The sequence below is a fragment of the Manduca sexta genome, chromosome 16 (assembly GCF_014839805.1).
Source record: "Manduca sexta isolate Smith_Timp_Sample1 chromosome 16, JHU_Msex_v1.0, whole genome shotgun sequence".
Classification (NCBI taxonomy): domain Eukaryota; kingdom Metazoa; phylum Arthropoda; class Insecta; order Lepidoptera; family Sphingidae; genus Manduca; species Manduca sexta.
This window is the reverse complement of record NC_051130.1, coordinates 11243986-11270162: the sequence shown is the minus strand read 5'-3', so window position 1 is coordinate 11270162 and position 26177 is coordinate 11243986. Positions and strand designations below refer to the sequence as shown.

The 26177-nt window shown below is 36.6% G+C and overlaps 3 protein-coding genes across 3 annotated transcripts in view; 1 reads left to right on the top strand and 2 right to left on the bottom strand.

Moving 5' to 3' along the window:
• The window catches only part of LOC115453886 (oxysterol-binding protein-related protein 9), a 115364-nt gene extending 95559 nt beyond the window's left edge, over positions 1-19805 (bottom strand). The window contains exon 1 of the mRNA XM_037439091.1: positions 19592-19805. Coding sequence (XP_037294988.1) covers positions 19592-19693 — 102 coding nt within the window. The 5' untranslated portion in view covers positions 19694-19805. The remainder of the gene's footprint in view (positions 1-19591) is intronic.
• LOC115450316 (elongation of very long chain fatty acids protein 7-like) lies at positions 2611-19170 on the top strand. The gene is made up of 3 exons (XM_037439095.1): positions 2611-2840; positions 17326-17468; positions 18114-19170. Exons 1-3 carry the CDS (start codon positions 2657-2659, stop codon positions 18321-18323), a joined length of 537 nt encoding a protein of 178 aa, XP_037294992.1. The 5' UTR covers positions 2611-2656; the 3' UTR covers positions 18324-19170.
• Positions 19806-20049: 244 nt separating the features above from the next.
• On the bottom strand, positions 20050-24097 carry LOC115450314 (titin). Its single transcript, XM_030178312.2, is given in 5 exon segments — positions 20050-20501; positions 20504-20520; positions 20617-20894; positions 20896-22230; positions 22232-24097. Coding segments are annotated over 5 exon segments (3801 nt in total). The 3' UTR covers positions 20050-20196.
• Between the last annotated feature and the right edge of the window lie 2080 nt (positions 24098-26177).

Below are 26177 nucleotides of genomic sequence, written 5' to 3'. Positions count from 1 at the left end.
AGATCACGGACAAAAAGAACAATTTTGTTCCTGCGTGACGAGATGCGACCGCCGTTGAATTTCGATCAGCTTGATTCATCCTTCCGCCAAGTACTTCCTTTTGTGACATTTAGTATATGACATAACCGCAGCAGCATAGTGGACAATTAAAAAAAACAAACGAAAGGCTAAGGGTTTAAATTTTGCGCGAGGTTGTTGTTTTATTGTGTTACCGTCAGTATACTTTATAAGTTAAAGTATCAGCCAATGTAATAGACATAAAGATATCTACAGTACAAATGACGTAGTTCAAGAAAAAGGAACAGTCATTTTGACTGTTAGTTTCCATGGAGAATTGCGTATTTCCCGGATTTTGACCATGCCATGTCAAAAACTGGCAAACACGCAATTCTTCGTCGTGCGTTAATCTACAAAGACTGGCCTGTTTGGAATCGGTCATAACCACTATGGCGTGTTTAACACCTTGTGTACGGAAGTTGCTATCGCTAGCGGATATTAGTAAATTCTAATGTTAACATATAGCATAGAAAGTTACCACACGAAAGAATGTCAAAAACAGGAACAATTTGTAACGTGGGCACACGGCAGAAAGGAAACCTCGGACCAGTGCCGCATTCTTTACGAACCTTTCACTTAGACGTCGCGGAATTTCATTACTCATCTTTGTTATAATTCATAATAGGCTAAATGATGTAGAAATTACCCAAAATGCTTGTAGATGTAACTTAGAGGTGGATTGTTAGAGGAGTAATAAATCCTCTTTCATCTCACATCACATTTATATGTCTATAAAAAATAAATACAAATAGTTTTTTTCTAACATAATATGACGACATGTCGTTTCTATTGTATGGATATTAGGGCGAAATTTGTTTGGACTAATAACGCCACTACCACTTCGGGAATAAAGGCTTTACGTTTGAAAATAATTAAAAAATACAACCACAAAGCCGCCATCAATCAAATAAATCTTCTAAATTCAGATAATCTGCCCCCATAACATGTACGAGAAAATCGCGCGAGCAACATCTTCATTGTTATCTACTAGATATAATCGAACAAATAACTACACAAATATTTGCACACTCCAATTGTTTCACCCAATTGTTCAACCGGCCTTGGACGAAAGTACATAGCTCACGAGTGACGAAAGTGGGAATCTGATGTATATTTCGTGATGGAATCAAATTTGAAACAATGTAAACATATGGTTGTGGCTCAGAGTCTGGAGGAATCCAATTTCACTCAATGTCGGCTTACGGTCAAATTTGGAGGCGTAAAGTGCAACGATTGGTCGTAATAGGATATTTTACTAACCGATTTTGGCAATTATTCTATACGTATTAAAAAAAGGAGGCCTATCTGTAAAAGCAGAAATAGCATTAGTTAAGAAATGGAACATTTGAAATATTCCAAAATGTAGGTAGATATAGTAACTTTGCATTTTGACCAACACCTCAGACTAACCCACGAAAGGCGCAAAGTGTTCGAAACGTCGGGAGAAAATTATATTATATAAAAAATCGTGATAAAATATGCACTTTTTGGAGTAAGGGTAGTACTTATTAATAAATAAACTCACCTTTGAGTAAAATCTGAGGTAAACATTTACAGTCTCACTTATAAAAAAATCGCAAAGGTACGCTTAGTTAAAACATAAATTTACTCGATCAGCTGTGAGCCAAAACCTGTCATCTTGCCTCTTAATAAGGTTTAAACCGTGATGTTTTTGACAGCTATATTTAAGCAATTCTTAACCACCTCTTAACGCTAAATCAAGTTTATAAGTAAGACTATAAGCTGTCATCTAAGACTCTCAGCTCAGCTGGGCGGTATTTAATAAACAAAACTCAGCTGTCAAAATCCGTCACATATTGCGACTTAAGATTTCATTTGAGCTGGTGGTAATATGGGTTTATTAAATCGCTGGCTTACTATTAAAAGGTTCTTTGTTATATTTGACGTGTAAATTGAATTATATATATCGCAAGTCTTTTACAGTGAAAGTAAATGAAAACATGAATTATCATCTTTTCTAATTATTACCAACATGAAAATTTTCAATATCATTTTTGCAACATAAGTAAATATTTACATAGGTCCTTGGGATAATGAGGCGGCGACATAGCGACTATCTTAGTATGCTGACCCTAATTTGACATCGTCTCAGCTGGTATCACACTTTAAATTGAAACTGAGTTGCATCTATCAATGCGACCCTAAATCTTTCGCTTTCATCGTAATGCCTGATGACGTCACTAGATATAATTGCGTCTCTTTTTCGTTTTTTTACATTTAGCCCTTTCATCGGAATTCAAAGACTTACATCTTGTTGAGTTTTTACCAAATTTTGATTGTGTTTTATTTTTTATTCTAAATAAAGTAAACTGACGCCCCACTTTCTCCCATTAGCTCCCAACCACTAATATAAAAACATATTTTTCAAAATTTTACACTACCCAAAACTGACTACAATGCCCTTCAAACTAAAACTACAGTCCCTGCACTCTGCCTCTAAGCAGGTATAAAGTGAGAGTTCCCACTGTGACGACCTCGTGCAAATCAAATATTCACGAATCACTAAATCCTTTTCCAGATAATGACATCCGGCTGGACCACTACATACACCTTCGGCTGCCAATTGCCAGACTACTCAATGAACCCTGAAGCCCTGAGGATGTTACGGTTCCTTTGGTGGACGGTGATAATCAAAATGCTGGAAATGTTCGAGACGGTGTTCTTCCTGCTGAGGAAGAAGAAGCACCAGGCGTCGTTTCTGCACGTGCATCATCACATCAGCTCGCTGATCTTGATTTGGGCGGGCGTTAAGTATGTTGGGGGTGAGTAAAGATCCATTAAATGATAATTTATTTGGAACTGTGAAATGTTATACATTATTTAGATTCCGTCAATATTAACTCTACCATTAGTTTAGATAGCAGTTCTCACCAGGAAAGAATGGGCAGAAAACTCTGGTGTTGCTCATTAGATGATGATGATGTTATTTTGAGTGACTCATATCAATTGAAAATAAATACTAACATAGACATCGGCTATTGTTACGCATATCATGACATAATCGCCATTTTTACAAACGATAAAGCTATTCAACCATCGTTTACTCAAATAGAACTAGGGTTGTCAACCTACTAGAATAATCGTATTGACAGCAAATCAAATTTGTGTTTTTAAAATAAAATTGCATTGCCGCGTTATCTTAATTTTAAATAATGGCTTATTCTGATCAATTCAAGTACAAGGCATTTTGCCTTTGCCGTACTAGATGCTCTGTTATCATCAGCTCTTCATATTTTCGCCTTTTAACTCCTAAGAAAAATTACGACAGCCCTACGGCACAAAAGCTTTATCTTTACGACTTTTACGGCGCTAAAACATAATTCCCAGATTTCCAACTAATGGTCTGACAACGCCAGGAGTGCCAACCCTACGGTTCATGTTGAAACATATTTTGTAAATTACGATGATTTAGTGGTTATTCGCGAATTGCGTGCCCCTTCCTCGTTTGGTTACGTTTACAATTTCGTCAGCCTATTTACAACAGAAAAAAAAATAAAGCACGAAGGTAATTCTCGAAATTGGGTTTGTGTGTTGGTTCATTGTTGTCGTCAAAGTTGGCTGTTTTATAAATGGATTTAAAATGCGTGAAATATCGTTAAAAATATATAGGTTGTTACTTTTATACGAAATTAGATTTAAGACAACCTGTGGCGCTTAGTGATAGGGTTGCTTCTTACCATGAGATGATATAAAAAAAATTGCCAAAAATATGGTGGCACAGTTGGTACAGCTTGTTTCTAAAAAAAATGAAGTATACATATTTCACGAAATATATTAATATGAAGATATAAAGTAGCCACTTTAACTGTCATTAATTTTATACCTTCCGAAACCATCTTTGACCTATAATCAAACGTGATTACACATTTTCTGACAAGTTACCATTCACGCATCTTGTACAAAATATATCATTAGATGTATGATTGATTCTTATTACGTGTGTATGATAAGTCAATTTGTTATAATAAGCGTAATTTATGTCTTATGTTGTATTGCAAATGTTTGGATGTATCTTGGCTAATTTTACGGTTATTACTTTCAAAGATATAACGCTCTGTGCTAGTACTACCATGCAATTGTGACGGCAAATTTAATTAAAATAAAAGACGGGGTAAACATCGGGCTTCTAACGGTGGACAACCTGCTTGTAAGCTACTTTTCTGTCAAAATACGCTTCAAAAAAATTTTAGACAACTAAATTCGCTTGCAAGCCGCAATGTTCTTCTGTGGAATTTTGGGAAAGAAGGGGCTTTAAGAACTAAATGTCATCTTAAAAGACAAACCAAACTACCATCAAAGGAAATAAAAGAACACGCAATCCAGTCATTCGAAACGTCCGATATAAAGGAGATTGCGGATGAGCCACTGCAATGTGAAAGGTGGCAGACGAGGTCGATACGAGTCGTGACGAGCGTGAACTGCAAGCCATATGTATTAATGCAATCATTGGACAATCATCATTAGGCGCTAACAAGGTTATTGTGTCCCTTTTACTTGAACGGAGGGAAAGGATTTGCCGCTGTTTAATTAATTTTCTGTTGCCAAAAGGTTTTTTAGTTATTTTCGACATATTTTCAGACAGATTACTTTAATAAATTGGTTGTAATGATTATAGTAGATGGAAAAAGACCTCACGGTTTGACATCTAGCCATTGGTCAGATCATGTTAGTGCCTTCACTGGATTATCTATTGCGACTGCCTTAAGAGAAGCCTAAACTGAACGAAATGGAAAGGTAGCACATAAAGTCATAAATCCGTTTCAAGGACACGACCTTCACCAATAAAGTACGCGATCAAGAAGAATTAATTTGCAAAAGTTATCTTACTAGTGGCGATATCTTAGGACTAAAATACACTCGATCTATGGTGAGTGCAATTATTGCACCAGTTGGGACGATTATCCGATTATCTGGTACTGGTTCAATATAGCACAGGATCGTGATTCATGGAAGGATCTTGGGGAGGCCTTTGCCCAACATTGGGACATTGTGGGCTGATACAATACAATATCAGCTCCAGGTATACCTACCGATCAAATAAAGGTTATTGATAGATAGCATGAACCAAGAACTACGTAATATTTTGGACTTTTGGAACAAAATATTTTTAATTTCTTCTTAGATATCGTGCAAACGAAGTCAACACTGAGGAAACCAAAGTAACTAACCACTGTAAATTTAAATAATAACTTCAATGACGCATACGGGATGTACTCCAAATAAACCCAGTAAACACACATCATGCCACATTTGCCAATACATCACACGATACAAACTTCTCGACGCGGGGAATCCAATTACTAAGCCTTGAACATCGCGGCATTAAAGCTTAGGACATGTTGCCAGAATGAATCGCATTGTTTTATTGCTCCATATTTGCGGAATACGTCTGGAGCGAGTCTAGCCGCTGGCCGTATTGTTTTTGGCCGCTTCTCCGATTGTCAAGGTCTTTATGCTCGTAAATTCATATGAACTCATTTCTACATTGCCTTTTTATAAAACGAGGACATGTAAAAAAGAACATTGGTATATTGTATTCTCGTTTTTTGGAAAGACTCTCAATTGAAAAGACATAGAGCCTAACTAACATCATACTCTAAAACTTAACCTCTTAAATCTTATTGAAACTATCCCGAAGCTAAGCATCGAACATTACCCGAAGTCCGGAACTATCGGCTGGCAACATTTCAAACTGTAGACAAAAGCCGAGCGCCAGCGTTACACAATGCACTAACCGACATCGATTTCAGATAAAACGTTTTAACGGCGCCGATAAATCTATTTTAATAGCGGTCTGTTGCTGGCAACACTTGGACGTTTGATTGTTTGAGAATGTTTTGTGTGTTTGTTTTGAACACGGTTGTGTCTAGAGTGTATTTTGTAAATAAACAAATAGTATCACCTGGTGGTGAGTGAGCAACATTGCTCATTAATATCTACATTACTAAGGGCATTCTAGAAACGTTGTCTAGTTTTGAAGGGAAGGAATGAATGAATATTAGAGTGGTAGTTTTTAACACCTTCGAGAATATTTACATCATTCATATTCCTAACATTTTGTTAGACAAGAGTCGTGAATGATTTATAGATAGTATTAATAATTGGACAATAAACATTAAGGTTGCAGACGGCACTTATCTCACGGGTATCATCACGACAGGTAAAAATATTGATGACGGGTAAATACCCGTGTGCACAGAAATTGTGCACACGGAAGACCTATAACCTAGTACTCTTATTGTACCTGATAATCATCTTGGCATAGATATGTCATAGGAGAGATCTCCTACTGTGATATAGATGTGAAAATTTGTGAAGAACTTTATTAGATAATTAATTATAGACTGTTTCATATTGGACAGAATTTGCTACAGAGAGCAAAATCTGACCTAACACATATCCTTGTCATCCTGAAAAACGCACACTGGTTATTTATTTCTATAAAACTTTCTTCACCAGACACGCTAAACCAATCTATATCAACCAATAGCATCAACAGCGTGACATAACCACGGCCCGCGTCAATGTAAACACGTCCATTGTGCGGTCTAATAGCGCTCTACGCCTTGTGCAAACTCGTGCTGGATCAATCATGAATTGTGGTCGATTGTGTAGCGTGTTTATTAATTAGCCGAGGCCAAGTACATACATCAAGTTATTTGGGGGTATGCAGTGTAACACGCCAATATTTGGCGAGCTGTATTCGGGATCAATTATCAACGTAACAGAGGGTGCCAATACTAGTTATTTCTGCTATTGGTATTTTAATTATAATAATAATAATATCAGCCCTGTATTATATACTTGCCCACTGCTGAGCACGGGCCTCCTCTACTACTGAGAGGGATTAGGCCTTAGTCCACCACGCTGGCCTAGATTTCACACACCTTCGACATACCTATAGAGAACTTCTCAGATGTGCAGGTTTCCTCACGATGTTTTCCTTCTCTGTTAAAGGGAACGATAAATTCACAAAGAATACACACATGATTTTAGAAAAGTCAGAGGTGTGTGCCTTGGGTTCTGAATCTGCGAAAATTCCTCTTGCCAGTACGTTCCATACCCAACTAGGCTATCGCCGCTAATTTCAATTATGCCACCTATGAATTAATTTTTATTTTCTTCATTAAATTCAGATCTTATTTATGTGGATGCAGCGCATTGGGCTGTTAATTTCGATGCTCTTAGTAACTGCGGTCATAAACATTTACCTGCGATTATTGTATCAACATCTAAGTTTCTCGGATTTTAATTTGCCAAACCAAACTAAATCATATTCCTGGCGAGATAAGGTTCAATCACGCTGTTTTGATCGTCTTCCGAATGCAACTGGACTATTGACGAAACAGTTTTACTTCTCATTTCATAATAAATCCAACATTATACCAAACGTGATAGGTCAGAAGATACGTCACGTGGCACCATCTGACTTATTGGAAGGGAATTGTCCCCCAGTCCGACGATCATGTTTCCAATTATCTTTAACAATCATCGGACCCTTCGGTCTTGTGTACGGCTACTGTTGGGTAATAGGAAACGACTCGAAATATAGCTACGCTAGTATCCTTGGAAAGGTAGGCAAAGGTGCAAGTAAACTTCGCAGGGATGATTCTATAGCCAATAGCCTACAGCCATATCAGGTAAAATTTAAGCCCCACTTTTCGAGGGAAATTTGGATTTTTAGAGCTTATCTTGGGACGTAATTACTGGCAAAGACCTTCAAGCAGGCGAAAACGTGAGCAACACTTTACTTTTACTTGTACCAGCTTCACCATTTCACAAAATACAAAATTTTAGTTCAAAACCTATATTTTGCTTTACACCAGCGTTCATTTCATCATAAAATATTATTTATAAACACGCTGAATTAAAACAAACACGTGATAAAATAAATATAACATGCACGTTTGCTTTCATGAGTGAAGAATTCATATCGAATGAAAATAATGTTTTTATAATATTGACGGAGTTAAATTAGTCAGAAATTTTATAATTTTCTGTTACTTTTCTACATCATGCAACATGTCATATTCATATTAGGTGTCTTACTCTTCTCCAAACATTTTTGACCTACTTTATCTTTAAAGCCATCAATGGAATACACGCTAGTAAATGTCATATTTCTTTAATATTAAAGTTCAAAATGTATCGCTTCTATTTTACAGAAGAACCACCAGATCATTGCAAAAAACAATGGTACAAATATAAATTATGATAAACTTAAGTATTTTCCTAACATTCAGCATGATTCCTTAATCGCGCATAACGATAATCAAAGAGACACACATACACCATGTTAATTAGATTCATGGAAATCGGATTCAGCTCAGTTCAAGTGAACGCATCCGAGAATTCGTGAAGGCTGCGGCAATCCACACCGTACGTTCTAATACGCTCTAAATGGAAATGTTTAGTCGACTGTACAACATATATATATTTTATAATACTGATGGCTTCAAATGTAGCATGGGAACGAGAACCGATTATTTTACGACAAAAATGTAAAAAAAAGTTGGTCTTTCGTTCCCGCTTGTAAGTAAACAAATACCGGTACCAAAATATTAAGTGAGTACATTTCCGATGATACCCCAAATTCTAGACGATTCACAGGAAGATATGAGTCAATAACCCATTAAGCAATCATCATCATCAGACGCAGGATATCCACTGCTGAACAAAGATAGGTCACCCCCCCCCAAAGATTTTCAAATCTACCTATTGGAAGCACCCCGCATCCAGCGATCTCCTGCGACTTTTATGAGGTTATCTGTCCACCTCGTGGGTGGACGTTCGACGCTGCGCTTGCCAGTTTGTGGCTTCCACTCCAGAACCTTCTTGCCCAAATAGGACGCTCAAATTGGACAAAGTATTCAAGCAGAGTAACCGTCCCTGGCTGAGATAACTTCGTTTACCATCAGGTAGAGTTTTGATACATAATTGACGTACCACGAAATAACATGAGAATTAATGATCTTATTGAACAAGGGGATGTTCAAGTTTGGGCAAAGTAATCAAACAGGAAGGCGGTTGATAACACCAAGAAAAAAAAGAAAATTGTTGATATTTGATACGGACTTTTTCATTACCTATTAAAACACTCGCAAACCAATAAATCTTGGAACGATATTGGTACACACTACACAGTAATCGAAACATCGTCGCAATCACGACCCACCATCGATAACTTATTGGCAGTAAAACGTTTAATTTGTTAGGTTTTATTGACTTCACTTCTTTTTACTGTTACTTATACAACTTTCATGATTTCTTATGTTTACGCGAATGCTAGACATCGAAATGATGATGAATGAAACCTAGATGGACTTTCACATACAAACAACCACTCAAAAAGATCTATTTCTAAAAAAATGCAAGCCACTAACCCCAGATCTTGATTCACGAGAGATTGAGATTACTGTTATTTTTAGTTGCCTTAAACCTAGTAATAGTATGCATCAAAATCATCTACCATGATTCTCATTCCAAATATAGATCACATTTCTATTAAGGCTATTTCTATGAGGGCCTTAACAGAACATGATTAAATTCAGTGCTGACATCAATCATTACTATCCCATCCATTTCTGTCAGTTACATTCAGCACGATCAAAACGAACGCCTTGCGTAAATCTCATCTTGACGTTATGAAACGTACTTATTAGCCTTTGTTGGCGTTTCCGTCCATGTTTTTTCTTGGAATTAATAAAATGAAAATAAGAACTCAACACAGCTTAGTTTTTTCTTATGCGGGCACGGCAACATCCAATAGAATGTCTAGTAGAACGATGATGATTACCCCTTAGAAGTCGACACAATAGGTTACCGGACTCATTTTTGTTCTTTACTATTATCAAATATTTACATAATATAAATTATAACACAGAAGGAATTATTAAAATCCGGTAAAAAATCAAGAAGTCTTTGAATTTCGGTGGAAGGGGTAATTAACAAGAAACAGAAAAGGGACGAAATACCCATATGTGACGTCATCGGGAATTAAGACGCGTGCGAAAGAAAGAGATGAAGCGATATCCCTACCTCGCGCCCACTTCTGCACATTACAATATTATAAATATGAATTACTCGCTCATTTTTTAACCAATTTTTATGCAGTTTTCGCAGGAGTGCTTCTTTTTTGTATTATTAACCATTACATATAGAATAATGTACAAAATCAAACATAGGCCGGTCCCCTATTATGTTGGAATCAGACATACACATGCTGATCCCGGAACGCGACACTTACGTGGACCACTATGGCGTGTTTTAACGCCTTGTGTACGGTGGTCGCTATTTGGGCGGATATAAAATACATCCTACCACCAACAAAGGTTAATAATTTACAAAATCAGATCAGCTCTGCTTCCAAAAATATAAGGGAGAAAAAAAAATACATGAAAAATATATACCAACAGAAATAACGCATTCAAGCCCACATTTAATTACATCAACATCCTTTATAACTTCAATAAAAAACACCGACACACACATCAACATCACAAATCCGTCACGAGGCCGGTCTATTTCCAGTCTAAAGGAAAACCAAGATAACTGTAAACCATCAAGTTTGTGAACAAACGAATAGGTTTTGATCAAAGGGCCGCCACAGGCGTAGGGTCCGTCGAACAAGCAGTTTGATGTTCTTTGTAAACATTTAGAGATCTTCAAGCCAATCATTCGTAATAAAGAGCCTTTAAGTGTGGGCTGACGAAATAATTTTTCTTTTTCATTCGGGTGTTAAAAAATATTAAGACTCAACATTATTAAAATCTAACATGCTTAGGCGACGATAGCCTAGTTGGTAGTAGAACGGACTGCCGAGACGAATGTCCGTAGGTTCAAATCCAAAAGGCACACACACACCCCTCGTGTTTTTTCTAAAAAAATATGTGTGTATTCTTTGTGAATTATCGCTTGCTGTAACGGTGAAGGAAAACATCGTGAGGAAACCTGCATACCTGAGAAGTTCTCTATAGGAATTTCGAGGGTATGTGAAGTCTACCAACCCGCACTAGGTCAACGTGGTGGACTAAGGCCTAATCCCTCTTAGTAGTAGTGGAGGCCCGTGCCCAACAGTGGGACAGTATATAATACAGGGCTGATATTATTATTATATTATTAACATGCTTTTTCACCCGCGTGAAAGAGTTTTCCGGGATAAAAGTCCCGCTATATATTTTCCCGGGATAGACAGTAGCCTATCCCCTTCCCAGGGTTTGATACTATCTCCATACTAAATTTCATCGAAATCCGTTGGGTACCTTTTGAGTTTATCGCGATCAGACAAGCAGACTGATGCGGTGAAGAACTTTGTTTTCAAATATATTTTTTAGAACTTAAGAGGAACAACTCCCTCATACATGATTGTTGCGTAACTTATAATATTAACCGTTTACGCAGCGCACGCAACGTAAGCTCTCAAAAAGAATAAATTTTCCCCGTTTTTGCAACATTTTTAATTGAGGCTCCGTTCCTATTGGTCATAACATGCTGTATACCTTATAGTCTTCCTCGATAAATGGTTATCTAACATTAAAAGATTTTTTTAAATTTGAATTAGTAGTTCCTGAGATTAGCGCGTTTAAAAAACACTCTTCAGCTATATAATAGTATATTTCCGTATGGGTACCTTATAAATAAATTAATATTAACTGTTCTCCTATCAGGGAATCAATGGGCACTTGAATTGGTGACGAATCTACAACTTTTATTCTAGGGTACGAGTTTTAGGGGTCGAGTGGGTCCGAGACCTACACAACTTATACATAGGTACAAAGAATATGCATAAATGAGGTCTGCAAATCGTTGTAATAATTTGATTTTACATCAATTAAGAAAAGGAAGCCGGTAGTAATTGGGCTACATGGACCCTTTGCCACTGCTCTACACCAATACTTACATAAACAATAAACACGCATTAAACGTATCAAGAACGCGTTTAAATCTCGTCAAAAACGTGCATAGACGCCAGTGGCAAAGGGTGAAATTTTATAAAAGGTAACCCGAAGCAAAAAAAAATGCTTTAGGCAACATATCGCGGCAAATTTAACGGAAAGCAAAATCTAAGACAAACGTAAATAAACCTAAAAGGTAAGCCGATAGGAATCGGGTTGTATGGACGCTTCGCCACTGATAGACGCTCCATAAATTACTATTAACGTACTGCGTGCCACTGTTAATTGGCAACATTATTACACAGGTCAGCCTGATCAATTCGCGAATCCGAGTTGATTGACCTTTGATTATGCGAGGCGACATGCGCTCTATGTTCAAACGTAATAAATGTCGGAAGTGGAACTGTTTTCACAGACGTATAGAGGTTTTGTTAGGTTAACCGATGGTACTAAAGCGTTTTATTATCGGATGCTGATCACTATACATGAACAGCTATGATCATTTCAAATGTCAAGGGAGTAGGAATCTATACTAATGATATAAAGAGGAATAGTATGTGAGTTTGTTTCTAGGTTTTCAGGGGCTAATCTTTGAAACTACTAAACCGATTTTGAAACTTCTTTCACTAACATGAAGCTACATTACTCCTGAGTGCTATAGGTCCTTTTACTCGGGAAAATATTTAACACGAATACATTTTTTTACTTTTAATTTTAACAGGAAAAATATTAATAAAACGCGAATTAGAGAAAGTCTGTTTTCAATACACAATCAAAGATCATTAATGATGTCAAGTTGGCATATCGCGCATGTTAGATTCGAAATTCGAATTTTAACACCAGTATGTTTATTGTTAAATAATTAAAAAGTTTTAATGTCTATTGTTTGATGCTCATTGTATAAGTCTATTATTAAATAATAAGAAAAGATTTTATATCTATAGTTTGATGCTCATTTTAGCAACAAGTTCGCTTATTACAGCATACCTTGTTAGTGCAATATGTTTTTGAGAGCTCTCATAAGAAGCTGCGAAGGTTTTTGACTTTTTTCTTTTCGACATCACCTATCCCATTCTAATTTATTTGTTTATTTAATATGTCACTGTGTAGATAAGGCAAAATACTTTGTAGGTATATCGCAAAAAGAATTTGATATTATAGCCTTAACAAGCCTGGCGTGCAAAAACTCTGAAACCTCTAACTCAAGTAAATCGTCCAAGAAAAATCCACAAAGAGTTGCAGTATATAGCAGAATGTATTTGGTTAAGGTGTTTCAACTAACCTGTTAATCATCATCGTCTCAAAGATCCAATACTGAACTGAAATAATACGAGTTCTCGGATTTTATCGCGATTTTTTATATTTGAATTTTCTTCCAAAGTTTTGAAGACTGCAGCCTTCAAGATCACGGAGCGGACTGGGGTGTTGGTCGTCCGAAAAGTCAGTGACATTATCTAAATTTTACCATAAAAAAAAAATCGAGTAGACGATCCGATCTCCTCCGAATGAGCTCACAGTGTCTTAAAAATCCAATACTGGATAAATCGTTTTAGAAAAACCAAGACACCATGACTCGACCAAGCAAGTGAGTCTAGTGCTTCCTAATCCAAAGACCAAGGAAGTAATGTTAAACAGCACAGCAGCTTTTATCAAATCTTTAACGCTCGAATGACCAGCTGAACCAAACCTACTAGTAACCCGTGCCCGTTTAGTGGTGAAAGTAGTTTCTGTCACAGCATCACGAACTTTGTATTAAAGGGATAGAGTGTTTTCTGGCTTGCATCGTGATTTCATATTTAACATTATATAACATGCGTATATGGATGTCAGTGACGTAATTATTTCGCAACACCAAGACTGGTTTCTGAGGGCTCTTCAGATGTAGACCTGTAATCTAATTATACGCTTCCGGATAGCCTTCTGTATGCAGTAAAATTTGCGGGTAGTTTGATAACAACCAGATATACAAAGATGTAATACCCACATTTATTTTTAGAAGTAAGCAAGCGTTATTGCAATTGTGTTTGAATGACAAACTGGTGTATTAATTGGACTGGAAATTACTTCATTTTGTAAGCAAAAAGGTCTTTGTTCTGATTGGTTCATTTTCGTGACGGATCGTAAATATGATTGAGATTGTTTATTGAAAACGGTATTTATTCACTTTGCGCGCACGGATGAGTATAAGATTTGGCAACATTTAAGTTCAGACAGCGGAGTGTAGAAAAATAAAATGCATCTATAATACGTGTTACAAATATATTAAATACCACAGCCCAAAAAAACAACCAATAATTTGACACAAAATAAACCCAAGTTATAACTTGAGCATAAGGCAAAATGTATACCTATATAAACAGCCCTTGTGACCTAGATAGACACACAGACTGACAAAATGACAGCCGGAGTGACGTACAGACAGACTTATGAACAGGTGGATAGACGGGCAACAGCGTAGATGCCGAGACAACGGGGATTCCAATTATTATCAAAACTTCAATATCAAGAGTTGTCGTTTATACACTGCTAAAAATGTGGATAAATTTTGGATCAAACAATATAAGAATACTGAAGATATTTGTATTTTACGAGCTATACGTAAGATTTGATATTAGATTCTTTTTCTGCAAGTTGGAATATAAATAATACTAAATGTTCCGTGTTTTAACGCCAACATTAAATAGATTTTTGCTTCTTTCTTTCTAAATATAATAGTTATTAACACGTGTAAGAATCAGTCAAAACCATATTATATATAGCTTATGGATAAAACTATAGATGAAGAAAGCAGATTTCCACTATTTTATTTCCAATAACCAAACCCATATATCGCCCGAAGACAGCCAGATAACCTAGACAAACTACGGGTTGCGGGGAAAGTAGATGGTAGAAAACCACGTGGAGCACCTACCCGCTGATCTGATCAAATAAAACCTATAACGAGATTTCCTATTATCAATGCCCAGAGGAAAGCTGAAGACAGGGGACATGAAAATAGCTCTTCATCAACTCCATAAAAGCGTTGAAAGACGGACACGATCTTTAGAAATGAAGAATATGATTAAGAAAAAGAAGACATACCCTTTACGTTTTCGGAAATATCTCGAACCATTATAACATCAGTACTAGAGACAGTCGACTTTATACTTGACCCGTAACGACCTAATATGACGTCGTGCGCCCCTTCAAGAGACGTACAGCTTCAAGGACAATTTCTATTGTGACTCATGCTACAAGGAAAATATGTCACATATTTCTGTAATATTAAGTATATCTATACTATTATATAAAGCTGAAGAGTTTGTTTGTTTGTTTGAACGCGCTAATCTCAGGAACTACCGGTCCAAACTGAAAAATTCTTTTTGCGTTGGATAGCCCTTTGTTCGTGGAGTGCTATAGGCTATATATCATCACGCTATACCCAATAGGAGCGGAGCAGTAATGGCTAATCTCAGGAACTACCGGTCCAAACTGAAAAATTCTTTTTGCGTTGGATAGCCCTTTATTTGTGGATTGCTATAGGCTATATATCATCACGCTATACCCAAAAGGAGCGGAGCAGTAATGGCTAATCTCAGGAACTACCGGTCCAAACTGAAAAATTCTTTTTGCGTTGGATAGCTCTTTGTTCGTGGAGTACTATAGGCTATATATCATCACGCTATACTCAATAGGAGCGGAGCAGTAATGGCTAATCTCAGGAACTACCGGTCCAAACTGAAAAATTCTTTTTGCGTTGGATAGCCCTTTATTTGTGGATTGCTATAGGCTATATATCATCACGCTATACCCAAAAGGAGCGGAGCAGTAATGGCTAATCTCAGGAACTACCGGTCCAAACTGAAAAATTGTTTTTGTGTTGGATAGCCCTTTATTTGTGGAGCGCTATAGGCTATATATCATCACGCTATGACCAATAGGAGCGGAGCAGTAATGAAACATGTTGCAAAAACGGGGAAAAAATATTAGTTTTGAGAGCTTCCGTTGCGTGCGCTGCGTAAACAGTTAAAGTTATGCAACAATGATGTATGACGGGATTGTTCCTCTTAAAAAGTTCTAAAAATATATATTATAAAACAAAAGTCCCCCGCTGCATCTGTCTGCCTGAACGTGTTAAACTCAAAAACTACCCAACGTATTAAGATGAAATTTGGTATGGAAACAGTTTGAGACCCTGGGAAGAACAAAGGCTCCCGGGAAACTACTACTTTTATAACGGAAAACTTTAGCCTGAAAAACTTTATAACGCGGGCGGAGCCGCGGGCAAAAGCTAGTTATATTATATTAGAATATTGGGTGGAAAGGGTTTAGGTATTACTGAATTGAATCGTTCTATATCTTGCGCAATTGCAGGGTTGCCATTATGGTTGGTGAATGGTGCACCCACTCAGTCTCGAGCTTGCAAAGGGCACAAAGTAAATCCATTACCCTCCTTCGGCAATTGGGTAAAAATGCCCAAAGAACCAAACCAAAAACCAGGCCCAAAACTTGAGCCTCGCATTAGTTAGGCCGCTAGTGTGTTCGACTTTCCTAAGTCTCAAGAGGATTTTCAGATCAAATATCATCTGAATGCAATGCAATGAAGAATTTGCTTCGAAGCAAATTCTTCATTACAATCTACTCACCAAATTCACAAAAAAAAACAACTGAAAACTATACGTCACTCCATCATATTTCTAAAAATTATTTTAATGCATTTCCATTTAATTCCCGAGTGTATACTAGAGTGTGCAAGAAGCGGGAAATCCAAGGCTGCGTATATTGAGGCCTCACGTCATACCCCAGTATGAGCACGTGTATGTTATTGATTTTTTTTTATATGTAGTTCAATTAAGTTACCGCATGCTGTTTATAGCGAATGCATGAAGGGGTAAGTAGGGGTGTTATATATATTTTTATGTTAATTAATGACCCATGTTGTGAGGTCAATGGTTATTGTCTGACCAAACTGAATGTAAGCAGTTACGTTTTATGTAGACAATCGCGTTGTTCTAATGAGAATGGATTGAAGAGTTATGGATATTTCGGTTCCGTCGAGTAGCAACAGTTTATCTATTTCACTAAGAGTTTTGACTCGAATTTTATTTCTCAAAAAATATATGTAGACTACATGGACTGCCATCCGATGCTTTGAAGTTACTGCAATACCAAAAAGTATTTATTTCTCAACCCATTAAATAAGTTGCTGGCTTAACTTGTATACAAAGGCAGAAAACACGCAAAAAAAATCAAATTCCCATAATAAAATAATACACAAAAAAGGCAAATATAAGATCAGCCAATACTAGCAACATTAGAAAACTCAGCTATAATTTCCCCTCAAAATTCCAGCTAACAACAACATTTATTTCAGGCGGAATAACATCATTCACACCAATGGTCAACAACGCGGTACATATTATCATGTACACATATTACTTACTGTCGTCAGAAGGCAGTCCAGCTGTTAAGAATGTTCTTATGAAACACAAGAAATGGATTACGACCATGCAGATGGTAAGGAGCCGTAGCTATGTTATTTTTTTTTTAAACAAGTAATCTATACTATATGATGCTGAAGAGTTTGTACATGTGTTTGTTTTAATGTACTTATCTCAGGAATTCCTCAACCGATTTTGAACATTTTTTAAGTTATATTACTCAAGAGTAATATAACTTAAAAATACACTGATGATCATGGTGACCACGACCATGGTGAGGAGGAGTCCGATGGATGAGGGCGGCCCAGAACCAGTCCCTGTGGCGCTCAATGGGGGAGGCCTAGGTCCAGCAGTGGACGATTCCCGGCTGATGATGATTACTCTTGAGTGCTATAGACTACTTTATATTCTGGGACACTATTTATACTGGTAAAACTTTTTCATGCAGGTAGAGATGCAAGCAAAATCTAGTGTATTATCATATATGACTTTTTGATTTGTTGACATAAGGAAGGAAGTCATTCAGTAACTTTCTTACTATTTTTCATGATAAATCACTTTATAATTCCATGCAGTACAAAATTACTGTTAGTTTATTTTCCAAATAATTAATTTTAGAAATACATAACTCTGTTTTTGTTTCTGGTCCCACCCCAAAAACACAATCATTGGATCAAGCTGGCTATATTCACACTTTAAATATATCTTTTCGTAATTTCAGATACAATTCACAGTGGTATTGATACATGCATCGCAAGTTTATTTACCGAGCTGTGATGCACCACTGGGTGTCTCATGTCTTTACTTCCCAAATGTTATATTTGTTTACTACATGTTCTATGATTTCTTTAAAAAGAACTACACAGGTGGTCAAAATGGTAAAATTGTTAATAACGGTATGAAGAAGAATTTAGAAAAGAGGCTTTTGTAATAATTGGTTCAAAAATATTTTATATGACTAATGAAAAATAAATTATCTGCCTATTGCACAGAATTTCATAATATTTTCTATAAATTGATGATTGATATGGTTTTTAAGTGTATAACAATGATAATATTGACCTTGCTTTGTGCAAACAAATGTTCATTGCCTTCTATATATTCAATATAAACCTAAGTAAACTTAACCACTCGTAAGTCGTAATAAATAGCAGTGTAAGAATTATTTATATTGTGTTATCTTATAGCTCATCCAATAAAAAATAATAATACAGGAATAACAAACAAAGAAATCATTGAATATATTGAAAGGCCAATTGACTTAACCATAATTTTTTTTTTTTAATTTAACTTGGTTATAAAAATATAGAAAAAAGTTCTGATTTTAAATATGTATGAAAGTCAGTCTCGCAAAAAAAATGTTGCTTAAGTCAATTACCCATTCAACAGTCTATATAATTTCTGTTAAAATGTCTAATAAGAATCATAAAGGATAAATTGAAAATTATGTTTCTTAAAAGTAATTACGTCAGTGGAACCTGTATTAAATATCTACAATCAGTCTGATGTAACTATACTGCATAAGAGGTCAAAACATAATATATTTTGTGTCCAAAAAATTATTATGTGATTTTTTAATGTACTTTGTGTGCCTGTAGTAATAAGTTCATTGGTTTTGCAAAAACTTAAATCCATTATAAAATAAACAGAGTCCATTTATTATCAATAAGTCAATAACCATATCATGCATTTCATATCAACATTGTAAAGTCTAAATAGATAAATGTGATCAACACAGTCTATTGTGATTTTTATTCAATGGATTTTCATAGACAGCCTAACCTGTTGTTTGTAAATATGTCAATAAAAAGTATTTCTATTTTTATCATTGATTTAAATATTACAAATACCTTGTGATATATTTTTAATTTATTTAATAACTATGGAAATGAGAACAGACAGCATTTATCGAAATAACATTGGTTTATTTATATTCGACTTTTTTTTCATTCACAATCCGACTCGAAATATAACTAGTTTTGCAAGTTTCCAAACGGTCGCCAAATACTATTTTTAATCATATCTAAGTTTGTATACGTACTATATATTGCTCAGTTTATTGAAACACAATAAAAAAATCAAAACCAAAAAGCATCCTCTGTCTGAAAAGTTTCATTGTTATACTTCATTATCATAAACGAAGAATACAGGTGAGGTGTGTAAATCAAAATTTTGATACGATAAAGAAATGTCACTTACGGTATAGTAGGACAGGAGGCCAGCATTCTCATCCAGGACGAACCAACGGTACTGCCACCCCTTCATCACATTGGTCCATTTACTGAGTGAACCTTCCATCATGATTGTAAGTCAATAATAACAAACTAAACACATGAAAAAAATTAAAAACTGAGAATTTCTACACTGCGGCATGAACTTTCCACCATAAATAATCCATATGTTTGACAGCTGAGCGCAGTGTTGCTATACAAGATAAATACTAATCGATTCGATGTAATCGATCAAATTATTATAAATAAAATATTGATATCGATTCCATGGTATAATATAATTTATTGAATGATACTGTTTCTTTATTATTTTTACATGCGGAGGATCCAAAAAAAGATGGATATTTTGATAATTAAATAATACTTTATAATGGCTTTATGATCTATTAATCATTATATTATAAGGTGACTAAATAAAACAAATTATAAAGGGCAGTTACATTATATTGTACAACCATTATCACTTTTTAAAAATACGACTATACGCAGCATTGCGACATAATTAATTTAGTAATACTAATTCTATACTATTTACAAAGATCAAACGCCCTTAGGCGCAGGATAATATTTATATTAATGTCTTCTCAATGCTCTGCCGTGTTTAGTTTTACTGTATCCTGATGAAATTGAAACTTGATTGGTACTTCGCTGATCTATGCTTACACCTGATAAGTCTACAAATAATGGCACATTTTCCGAACCTTCTGCAATTTCGTCTTTTTCAAAATTTTCTGGTGTACCTTCGCCTTCAATGGCCAAAGTATCAATATCTTTCGTTAACGAGTTATTCTCTGCGGCCTCAATAAAAGCATTGGAGAGATCGCCACTTAATTTGCTCACGGAGCCCGATCCAATGTCGTACATAAATATTTCTTTTCTTCAGCAGGATTTTCATTTCTGTAACAAAAACATGTTTTTATGAATAAAATAAAACTTGTGTAATGGTTACTATTTATCGAAGTAGGTAATATTATTATAAAATTAGTATCTTACCCGAACACAAGCAAGACGATTGACTGCATGTCTGAATCAGTTTTCTTTTCTATCTCTAACCATTTCTCGAAGTTGTCCTTCGTTGGTTTTTTCAACAAATTTTGCAGACTTTCTCCAGCAACGAATTTAATGCCTTTCAGGTCATTGCTTGCTGCTCGCTCGGTCCTTGTATGCGCGCCGTTTAATACCTCTGTCTGAACAGGAGCTAATACAACAACTGAGGTAATTTTTCTTCCTTTAAGAATATCTGGTAATGGGAATTGATTCCCACCAACTTTCGAATGGCAGATACCTATTATATTTCTTGTCATTTAGAGCAACTGGGTCCAATTGGGTAGCGTTTTCATTCACGTATTCCTTTGCTATGTTTTGTCCTTCAGGCGTATTAGGATCGAAATGAACAACTTTCATTTCAACATCCTGTTTTGTCGCAGGTGGTGCTACATAGGTAGGTAAGTTTTCAGAAGCAGCTTCATCTTGATCTTCTTCCATGATATCTTCGTCTATTCTAGATTCAATACCGTCAGGTTTTACAACGACTGGTCTATTTTCACTGGCTGCTATTTGTTGCGCTCCTCCTGCGCTGAAGAAGTTTGCCAACTGGTCTGGAGGTAGGGATTCAAGAGGTGTTTCTCCAACTTTATCATAGTCCAACACACTAATGTCAGCATTATCTAAAATACCTGAAGAAAGAAGCTGTTGGCGTAGGTCATCGGGAACTTCATCAGGCAACTCAATCGCAGGCTTCTTCTTCTTCTCTTCTTTTTTGTCTTCAGGAGTGCTATTTATTGAGTTTGCAGTGGAAGATACGTACTTCTGAGTGGTTGGCCTTATTTCAACCGTCCTCGAAGTAGACTGGTAGTAGTGAGGTGGAGCGGTACTTGTTGCGAAAGTGGGCTGCGGTCGTGACCTTTCCTGAATGTACTGCGATCTGGGTGAAGTTGCTTGGACTTGTTGGTTGTAATTATGTTGCAATTGTTTAAAGTTTTGCTCGTATTGTTTGTTTTGATGTTGTTGTTGACTTAAAAGTAATTGAGCCTGAAGACGCTGGATTTCTTCCTGTTGCTTTTGTACATTCTGAGCTAGTTGTAAGCGAACTTGTTCCTGCTCAGCGTCGTGATATTGTTGCTGTTGCTGTTGTTGAATTTGGTGGTATTGCTCTTGCTGTTGCTGTTGCTGCTGTTGATGTTGTTGCTGCTGCTGCTGATGTTGCTGCTGGAGTTGGTGATACTTTTGTTCTTGCTGCTGAGGTGTCGGTGATGGTTGCAATTCTCCTAAACCGCTGAATGGTTGAGCAGTAGGTCCATTTACAGTTATGTGTTGTTCATATTTCGATATAGCTGGAACTAATTCACCGTCTTTCGGGACAAATTGTCCAACTTCTTGTGGGTGTTGATGTTTCGTTTGATCTTGGAAATTGCTTTGTTGATTGAAATGCGGTCTCTCTGACGGTCCAGGTATATGATGGAATGGCCTCTCTGAAGGTCCGTGAGACTGCTGAAATTGTGTGTGTGGCCTTTCCGACGGTGAGTTCTGATGATTGAAGTGATGTTCTGGTGTTGGTGATGGTTGAGGATGGAAATTATACAGAGTAGGTGCAGATGGTTGGGGTAAAGAAGTTGTTATGTGGTAAAGGCGATGGCGAAGGCGAAACGGGACTTGAAAATGAGTGTTGATTTGGCCTAGGAGATGGTTGTGGGCCTTGATGGAAACTGAACTGTTGTTGCGGTGGCTGATGGAATGGTACGCGGTTATTTTCTATTTGAGGAGGTGATGGCTTCAAATTAAAGAAGGGAGAACTGCTAGGACCTATGGGAGAAGGTTTACTGTGAATCGTTTCAACAAATTGCTGAGGTGGTTTCTGCTGAGGCAGTTGTTGATTCAGCGGGATTACTGGTGGCCTTCTATGATCATGGAAATGGGAAGGAGTAGGGCTAGCACTAGGCTGCGGCTGGTGATTGAAATGTTGCGGTGGTCGATTTGGCAAAACTTGTTCTTTAGGAGGGTCTACTTGTTCAGTTGTTATGGTATGGTAGTTCTCCTGCAAATATTTGGGTTCGTCAAAGTATGGCTTAGATTGTGGTTGTGGTTGGTGGAAAGGTCTTTGAGGTCCAGAGTGGAAACTTGTCCTAGGAGGTCCGTTAAAGTGCGTTCTTGTTCCAAATGGTGGTGGCTGACTATTCGGGCGAGTCTGAATTGATGGATTTGTTCTCTGGAATGTGTTAGGGAATGGTGAAACTACAGGGTTAGCGTGTGCTGGGCTGGCAGTGGGTCCAGAGAATATGGGTCCCGTGGGGCCGTTTGCAAAGGCAGGGTTGGGGATTAAAGATGAGGGTGAGGGACCGAAAGGATGGCGAGGAGCGTGTGATTGGGATCTGAATGTAGAAGCAGATGGTCCTTGTCTTGGTAGTTGTTGTTCTGATGGGAAATATTGTGGTTGAAATTGGATGCGGCTTTGTGCATGAGGAGACACAGATTTGTAAGTTTGTACGCTAGGATTTGGTTGGTATATCGTGGGTCGAGTAGCACTTTCGTGGAACTGAGGTTTCGGAGAAGCCGAACGCTCAATAGGAGGATGACTTTGTGGTAACGGATCATTAGGGAATGCGATTGCGGGCCTTGGAGCAGTCTCCTCACGTTCTTCAGGAACTGAGTCGCCCTCATGCCTCCGTCTCTCATTGTAATGACGTCCTTCATTACCAAAAGTAATTTTCACGCTACTGTCACTATGATAAATCTCAGATTCTGGTTTGATGATGGCTCTCAATGTTGTTGTTTTAGGTGGTAGATAAACTGGCTCTGGAGTCACTGTAACGTAGTCGTCGTGGTGACTGTCTTCCTCATTAGTTGCAGGAGTGATCGCAGGGATGGGCTTTTCATAAACAACCTTGTCTTTTGAATGCGGGTCTTTACTGTACTTCACGTAAAATACATGTACAGGTTCCTTCTTCTTTTTTGGCGCTGGTGTAGGCGGAGGCGCGGGGAGAGATTCATTTGACTCCTTGATGATGATTTCAATGATAGGTTCGGGTTCTTCGTAGTATTGCGCGTGAGGGTCGTGACTGTATAACGGAGCGGTTGGCAGAGATCCATAAGGCGGGCCGTAACTGACTTCCGAAGATTGGTCCTGTACATTAAGGATTTTGGACTGCGCGTAGATCTCATTCTTGTTTACAACTGAATCTTCTACATTATCCAGACTAGGGTCGTACAAAGGATCTTTCTGAGAGTATTGGACTACAGGCTCCATCTGGACGGCATAGGGCGGCAGTTTGCCTTTCGAGGGTCCATTGGAAATTCTTCGGTTACTGTTGGAGATGGATCTGAAGTGAGCCACTCTTGAATGTGGCAGTACCAAGGAGTATTGTAAGTTCTGCGGTGTTCGGATATTGTCTAATTGTCGTTTCGGTTTCGCTTTTGCCGTCGAGTTTTTCGCCAATGTTGTGCTGAGCACAGCCAAGGCTGTTACCTGGAACAACATAAAAAATACTATTAGTTATGTTGGTAAAATTGTTCGATATTTCCTGGAATTGGTGTTTGTTTTTAATAAGGCAATAAACTATGTAGACTCGGTTCGGTTCCATCGGTTTCAAATAGGCCATCATAATTGTGTCGACTGGCAAGAGTGCCTAATCATCTCTCCCCGTTCGATACTTTATCTGGACGCTTTTTCACCTGCTAGGAGTGGTGGAGTTTCTTTGCCTTATCCGTAAAAGAAATACACCATAAATATTATAAAATGGAAATAAACTCTGTAAACCGGAAATAAACTAGTTACATTTTCGCGTATTCAACAGCGATCAAAATATCGTAGTTAAATATATATGTATAACTGTAATGTTATTTTTTTGTATCTACCATTAATATTTTGTGAACGCAAGACAGTGGGTAACACGTGGCCACTGACCCAGTACTCTTTTTCGTAGCTCAACGATACATACATTTGCATTTAGCGATATGACTCATAATTACTATCGAGCTATGTTTAAAGTAAAAATTGTGCTATGAGACACTTTCATTATAATTATTATTACACTTTTATGCTATCTAGGTAATGAACCGATCATCATCGTTAACGTTTTTGCTGTCCATACATTCTCTTAACCTAGATTTACCGAATACCTTTCACAGCTCTACTTAAAATATATGACGTAACAAGCTCCTTTACAATAAATATGAATGATGCAATATTCAGGTTTTTAGTGCCATAGTACAAATTGTTCGGATAAACTGAAATTCACGCATAACTATCGTAACAGACATGTAAATGGAGAAAGTGTTTTATGTGAAACGCTAAGAGCTGGAACTTTGACCACTGCGATATGTCAAATATTTAATTTGGTCCAAGTTAGAGTCTGTAGCGATTAGGAATGTTCTTCATCAAAGTTATTTAAAAACGTGGTAAACTAAAGCTTATACCAGAGGCAAAATCTTACTTATTCTAAGAGAAGTTGAATGCTTCTTTTCAGCAGTGGGATAATACAATACAGGGTTGTTATTATTATGACATTTTTTATTTTGCTTACAGCATACTAAGCAATTACTTTGCCAAAATACAAGGACACGTGGCTTATTGCATTTAACTAGGTAAGCGGATGGGTGATTGCAAATACATTAAAATATACAGAATAATTAGTTTATAAAAATAAAGTGACGTCGTTAACTCATTTATAATTATGATTTATAATTTAGTTCAATTAGCAAGTCATTCTATTTACTGCTACATACAAACATGGAAGTAAATAATTATAGGCGTTATGGATTTTTAATTTTTATTTATCATAAGGTTAGTAAAACAAATCTTTCAAAACTCGCATGTTTTAAAGCCGTTAAGGTAAAACAAACTCGCTCTGCGCTCACATATTAAACGTTCTCAAAAAATTGTTTAAGACGTCTAGTTAGTGATTAGTTCTCGCAGTAATGAATAATCATGGATATTTCGGCCTTTAAAATTTAATATGACGAAATTTTAAAGGCAGAAATATCCATGATTATTAATTATTTTACATAACTGCGAAGTAACTTTCTGAAAATGTATAAACAAACCAGTCGACCGGCATTCCATTAAAAATAAAAGTAACTTTTGTTCGTGACGGTATGTCGGATAGTTTCAATAGCTTGAACCTTTTGACTGCCTCAAATTGACTTTGGTCATTGTTAAACATTTTTTTTTTGTTTCAAGTGAACTGATTTAGTGAACAACCGTGGGAAAAATACTTTACTAAAAATACTATATTTTAAATTTAAAGAAATTTTAAAGGCCGAAATATCCATGCATATTAATTAATTGGACGTTTTTCTTTCAACTGCGAGAACTAATCACTAACTAGCCGTGAATTTAAATTCTTTACTTGCCAATACTTGTTTAGTTACCCAGATTAAGGTGAAACAAAATGTATGAAAAATGGACCTTAAGCTATATATAACCTTAAGTTTAGTCAATTCTTCAGAAATATTAAAAATTAGGCTAAGGAAGTTTACTTAGTTGAGTTTGAGATTATAGGTGTATGAAAACAATAACTTGCAAGTTTATAACATGGGGTCGATGCACGAAGACGTTG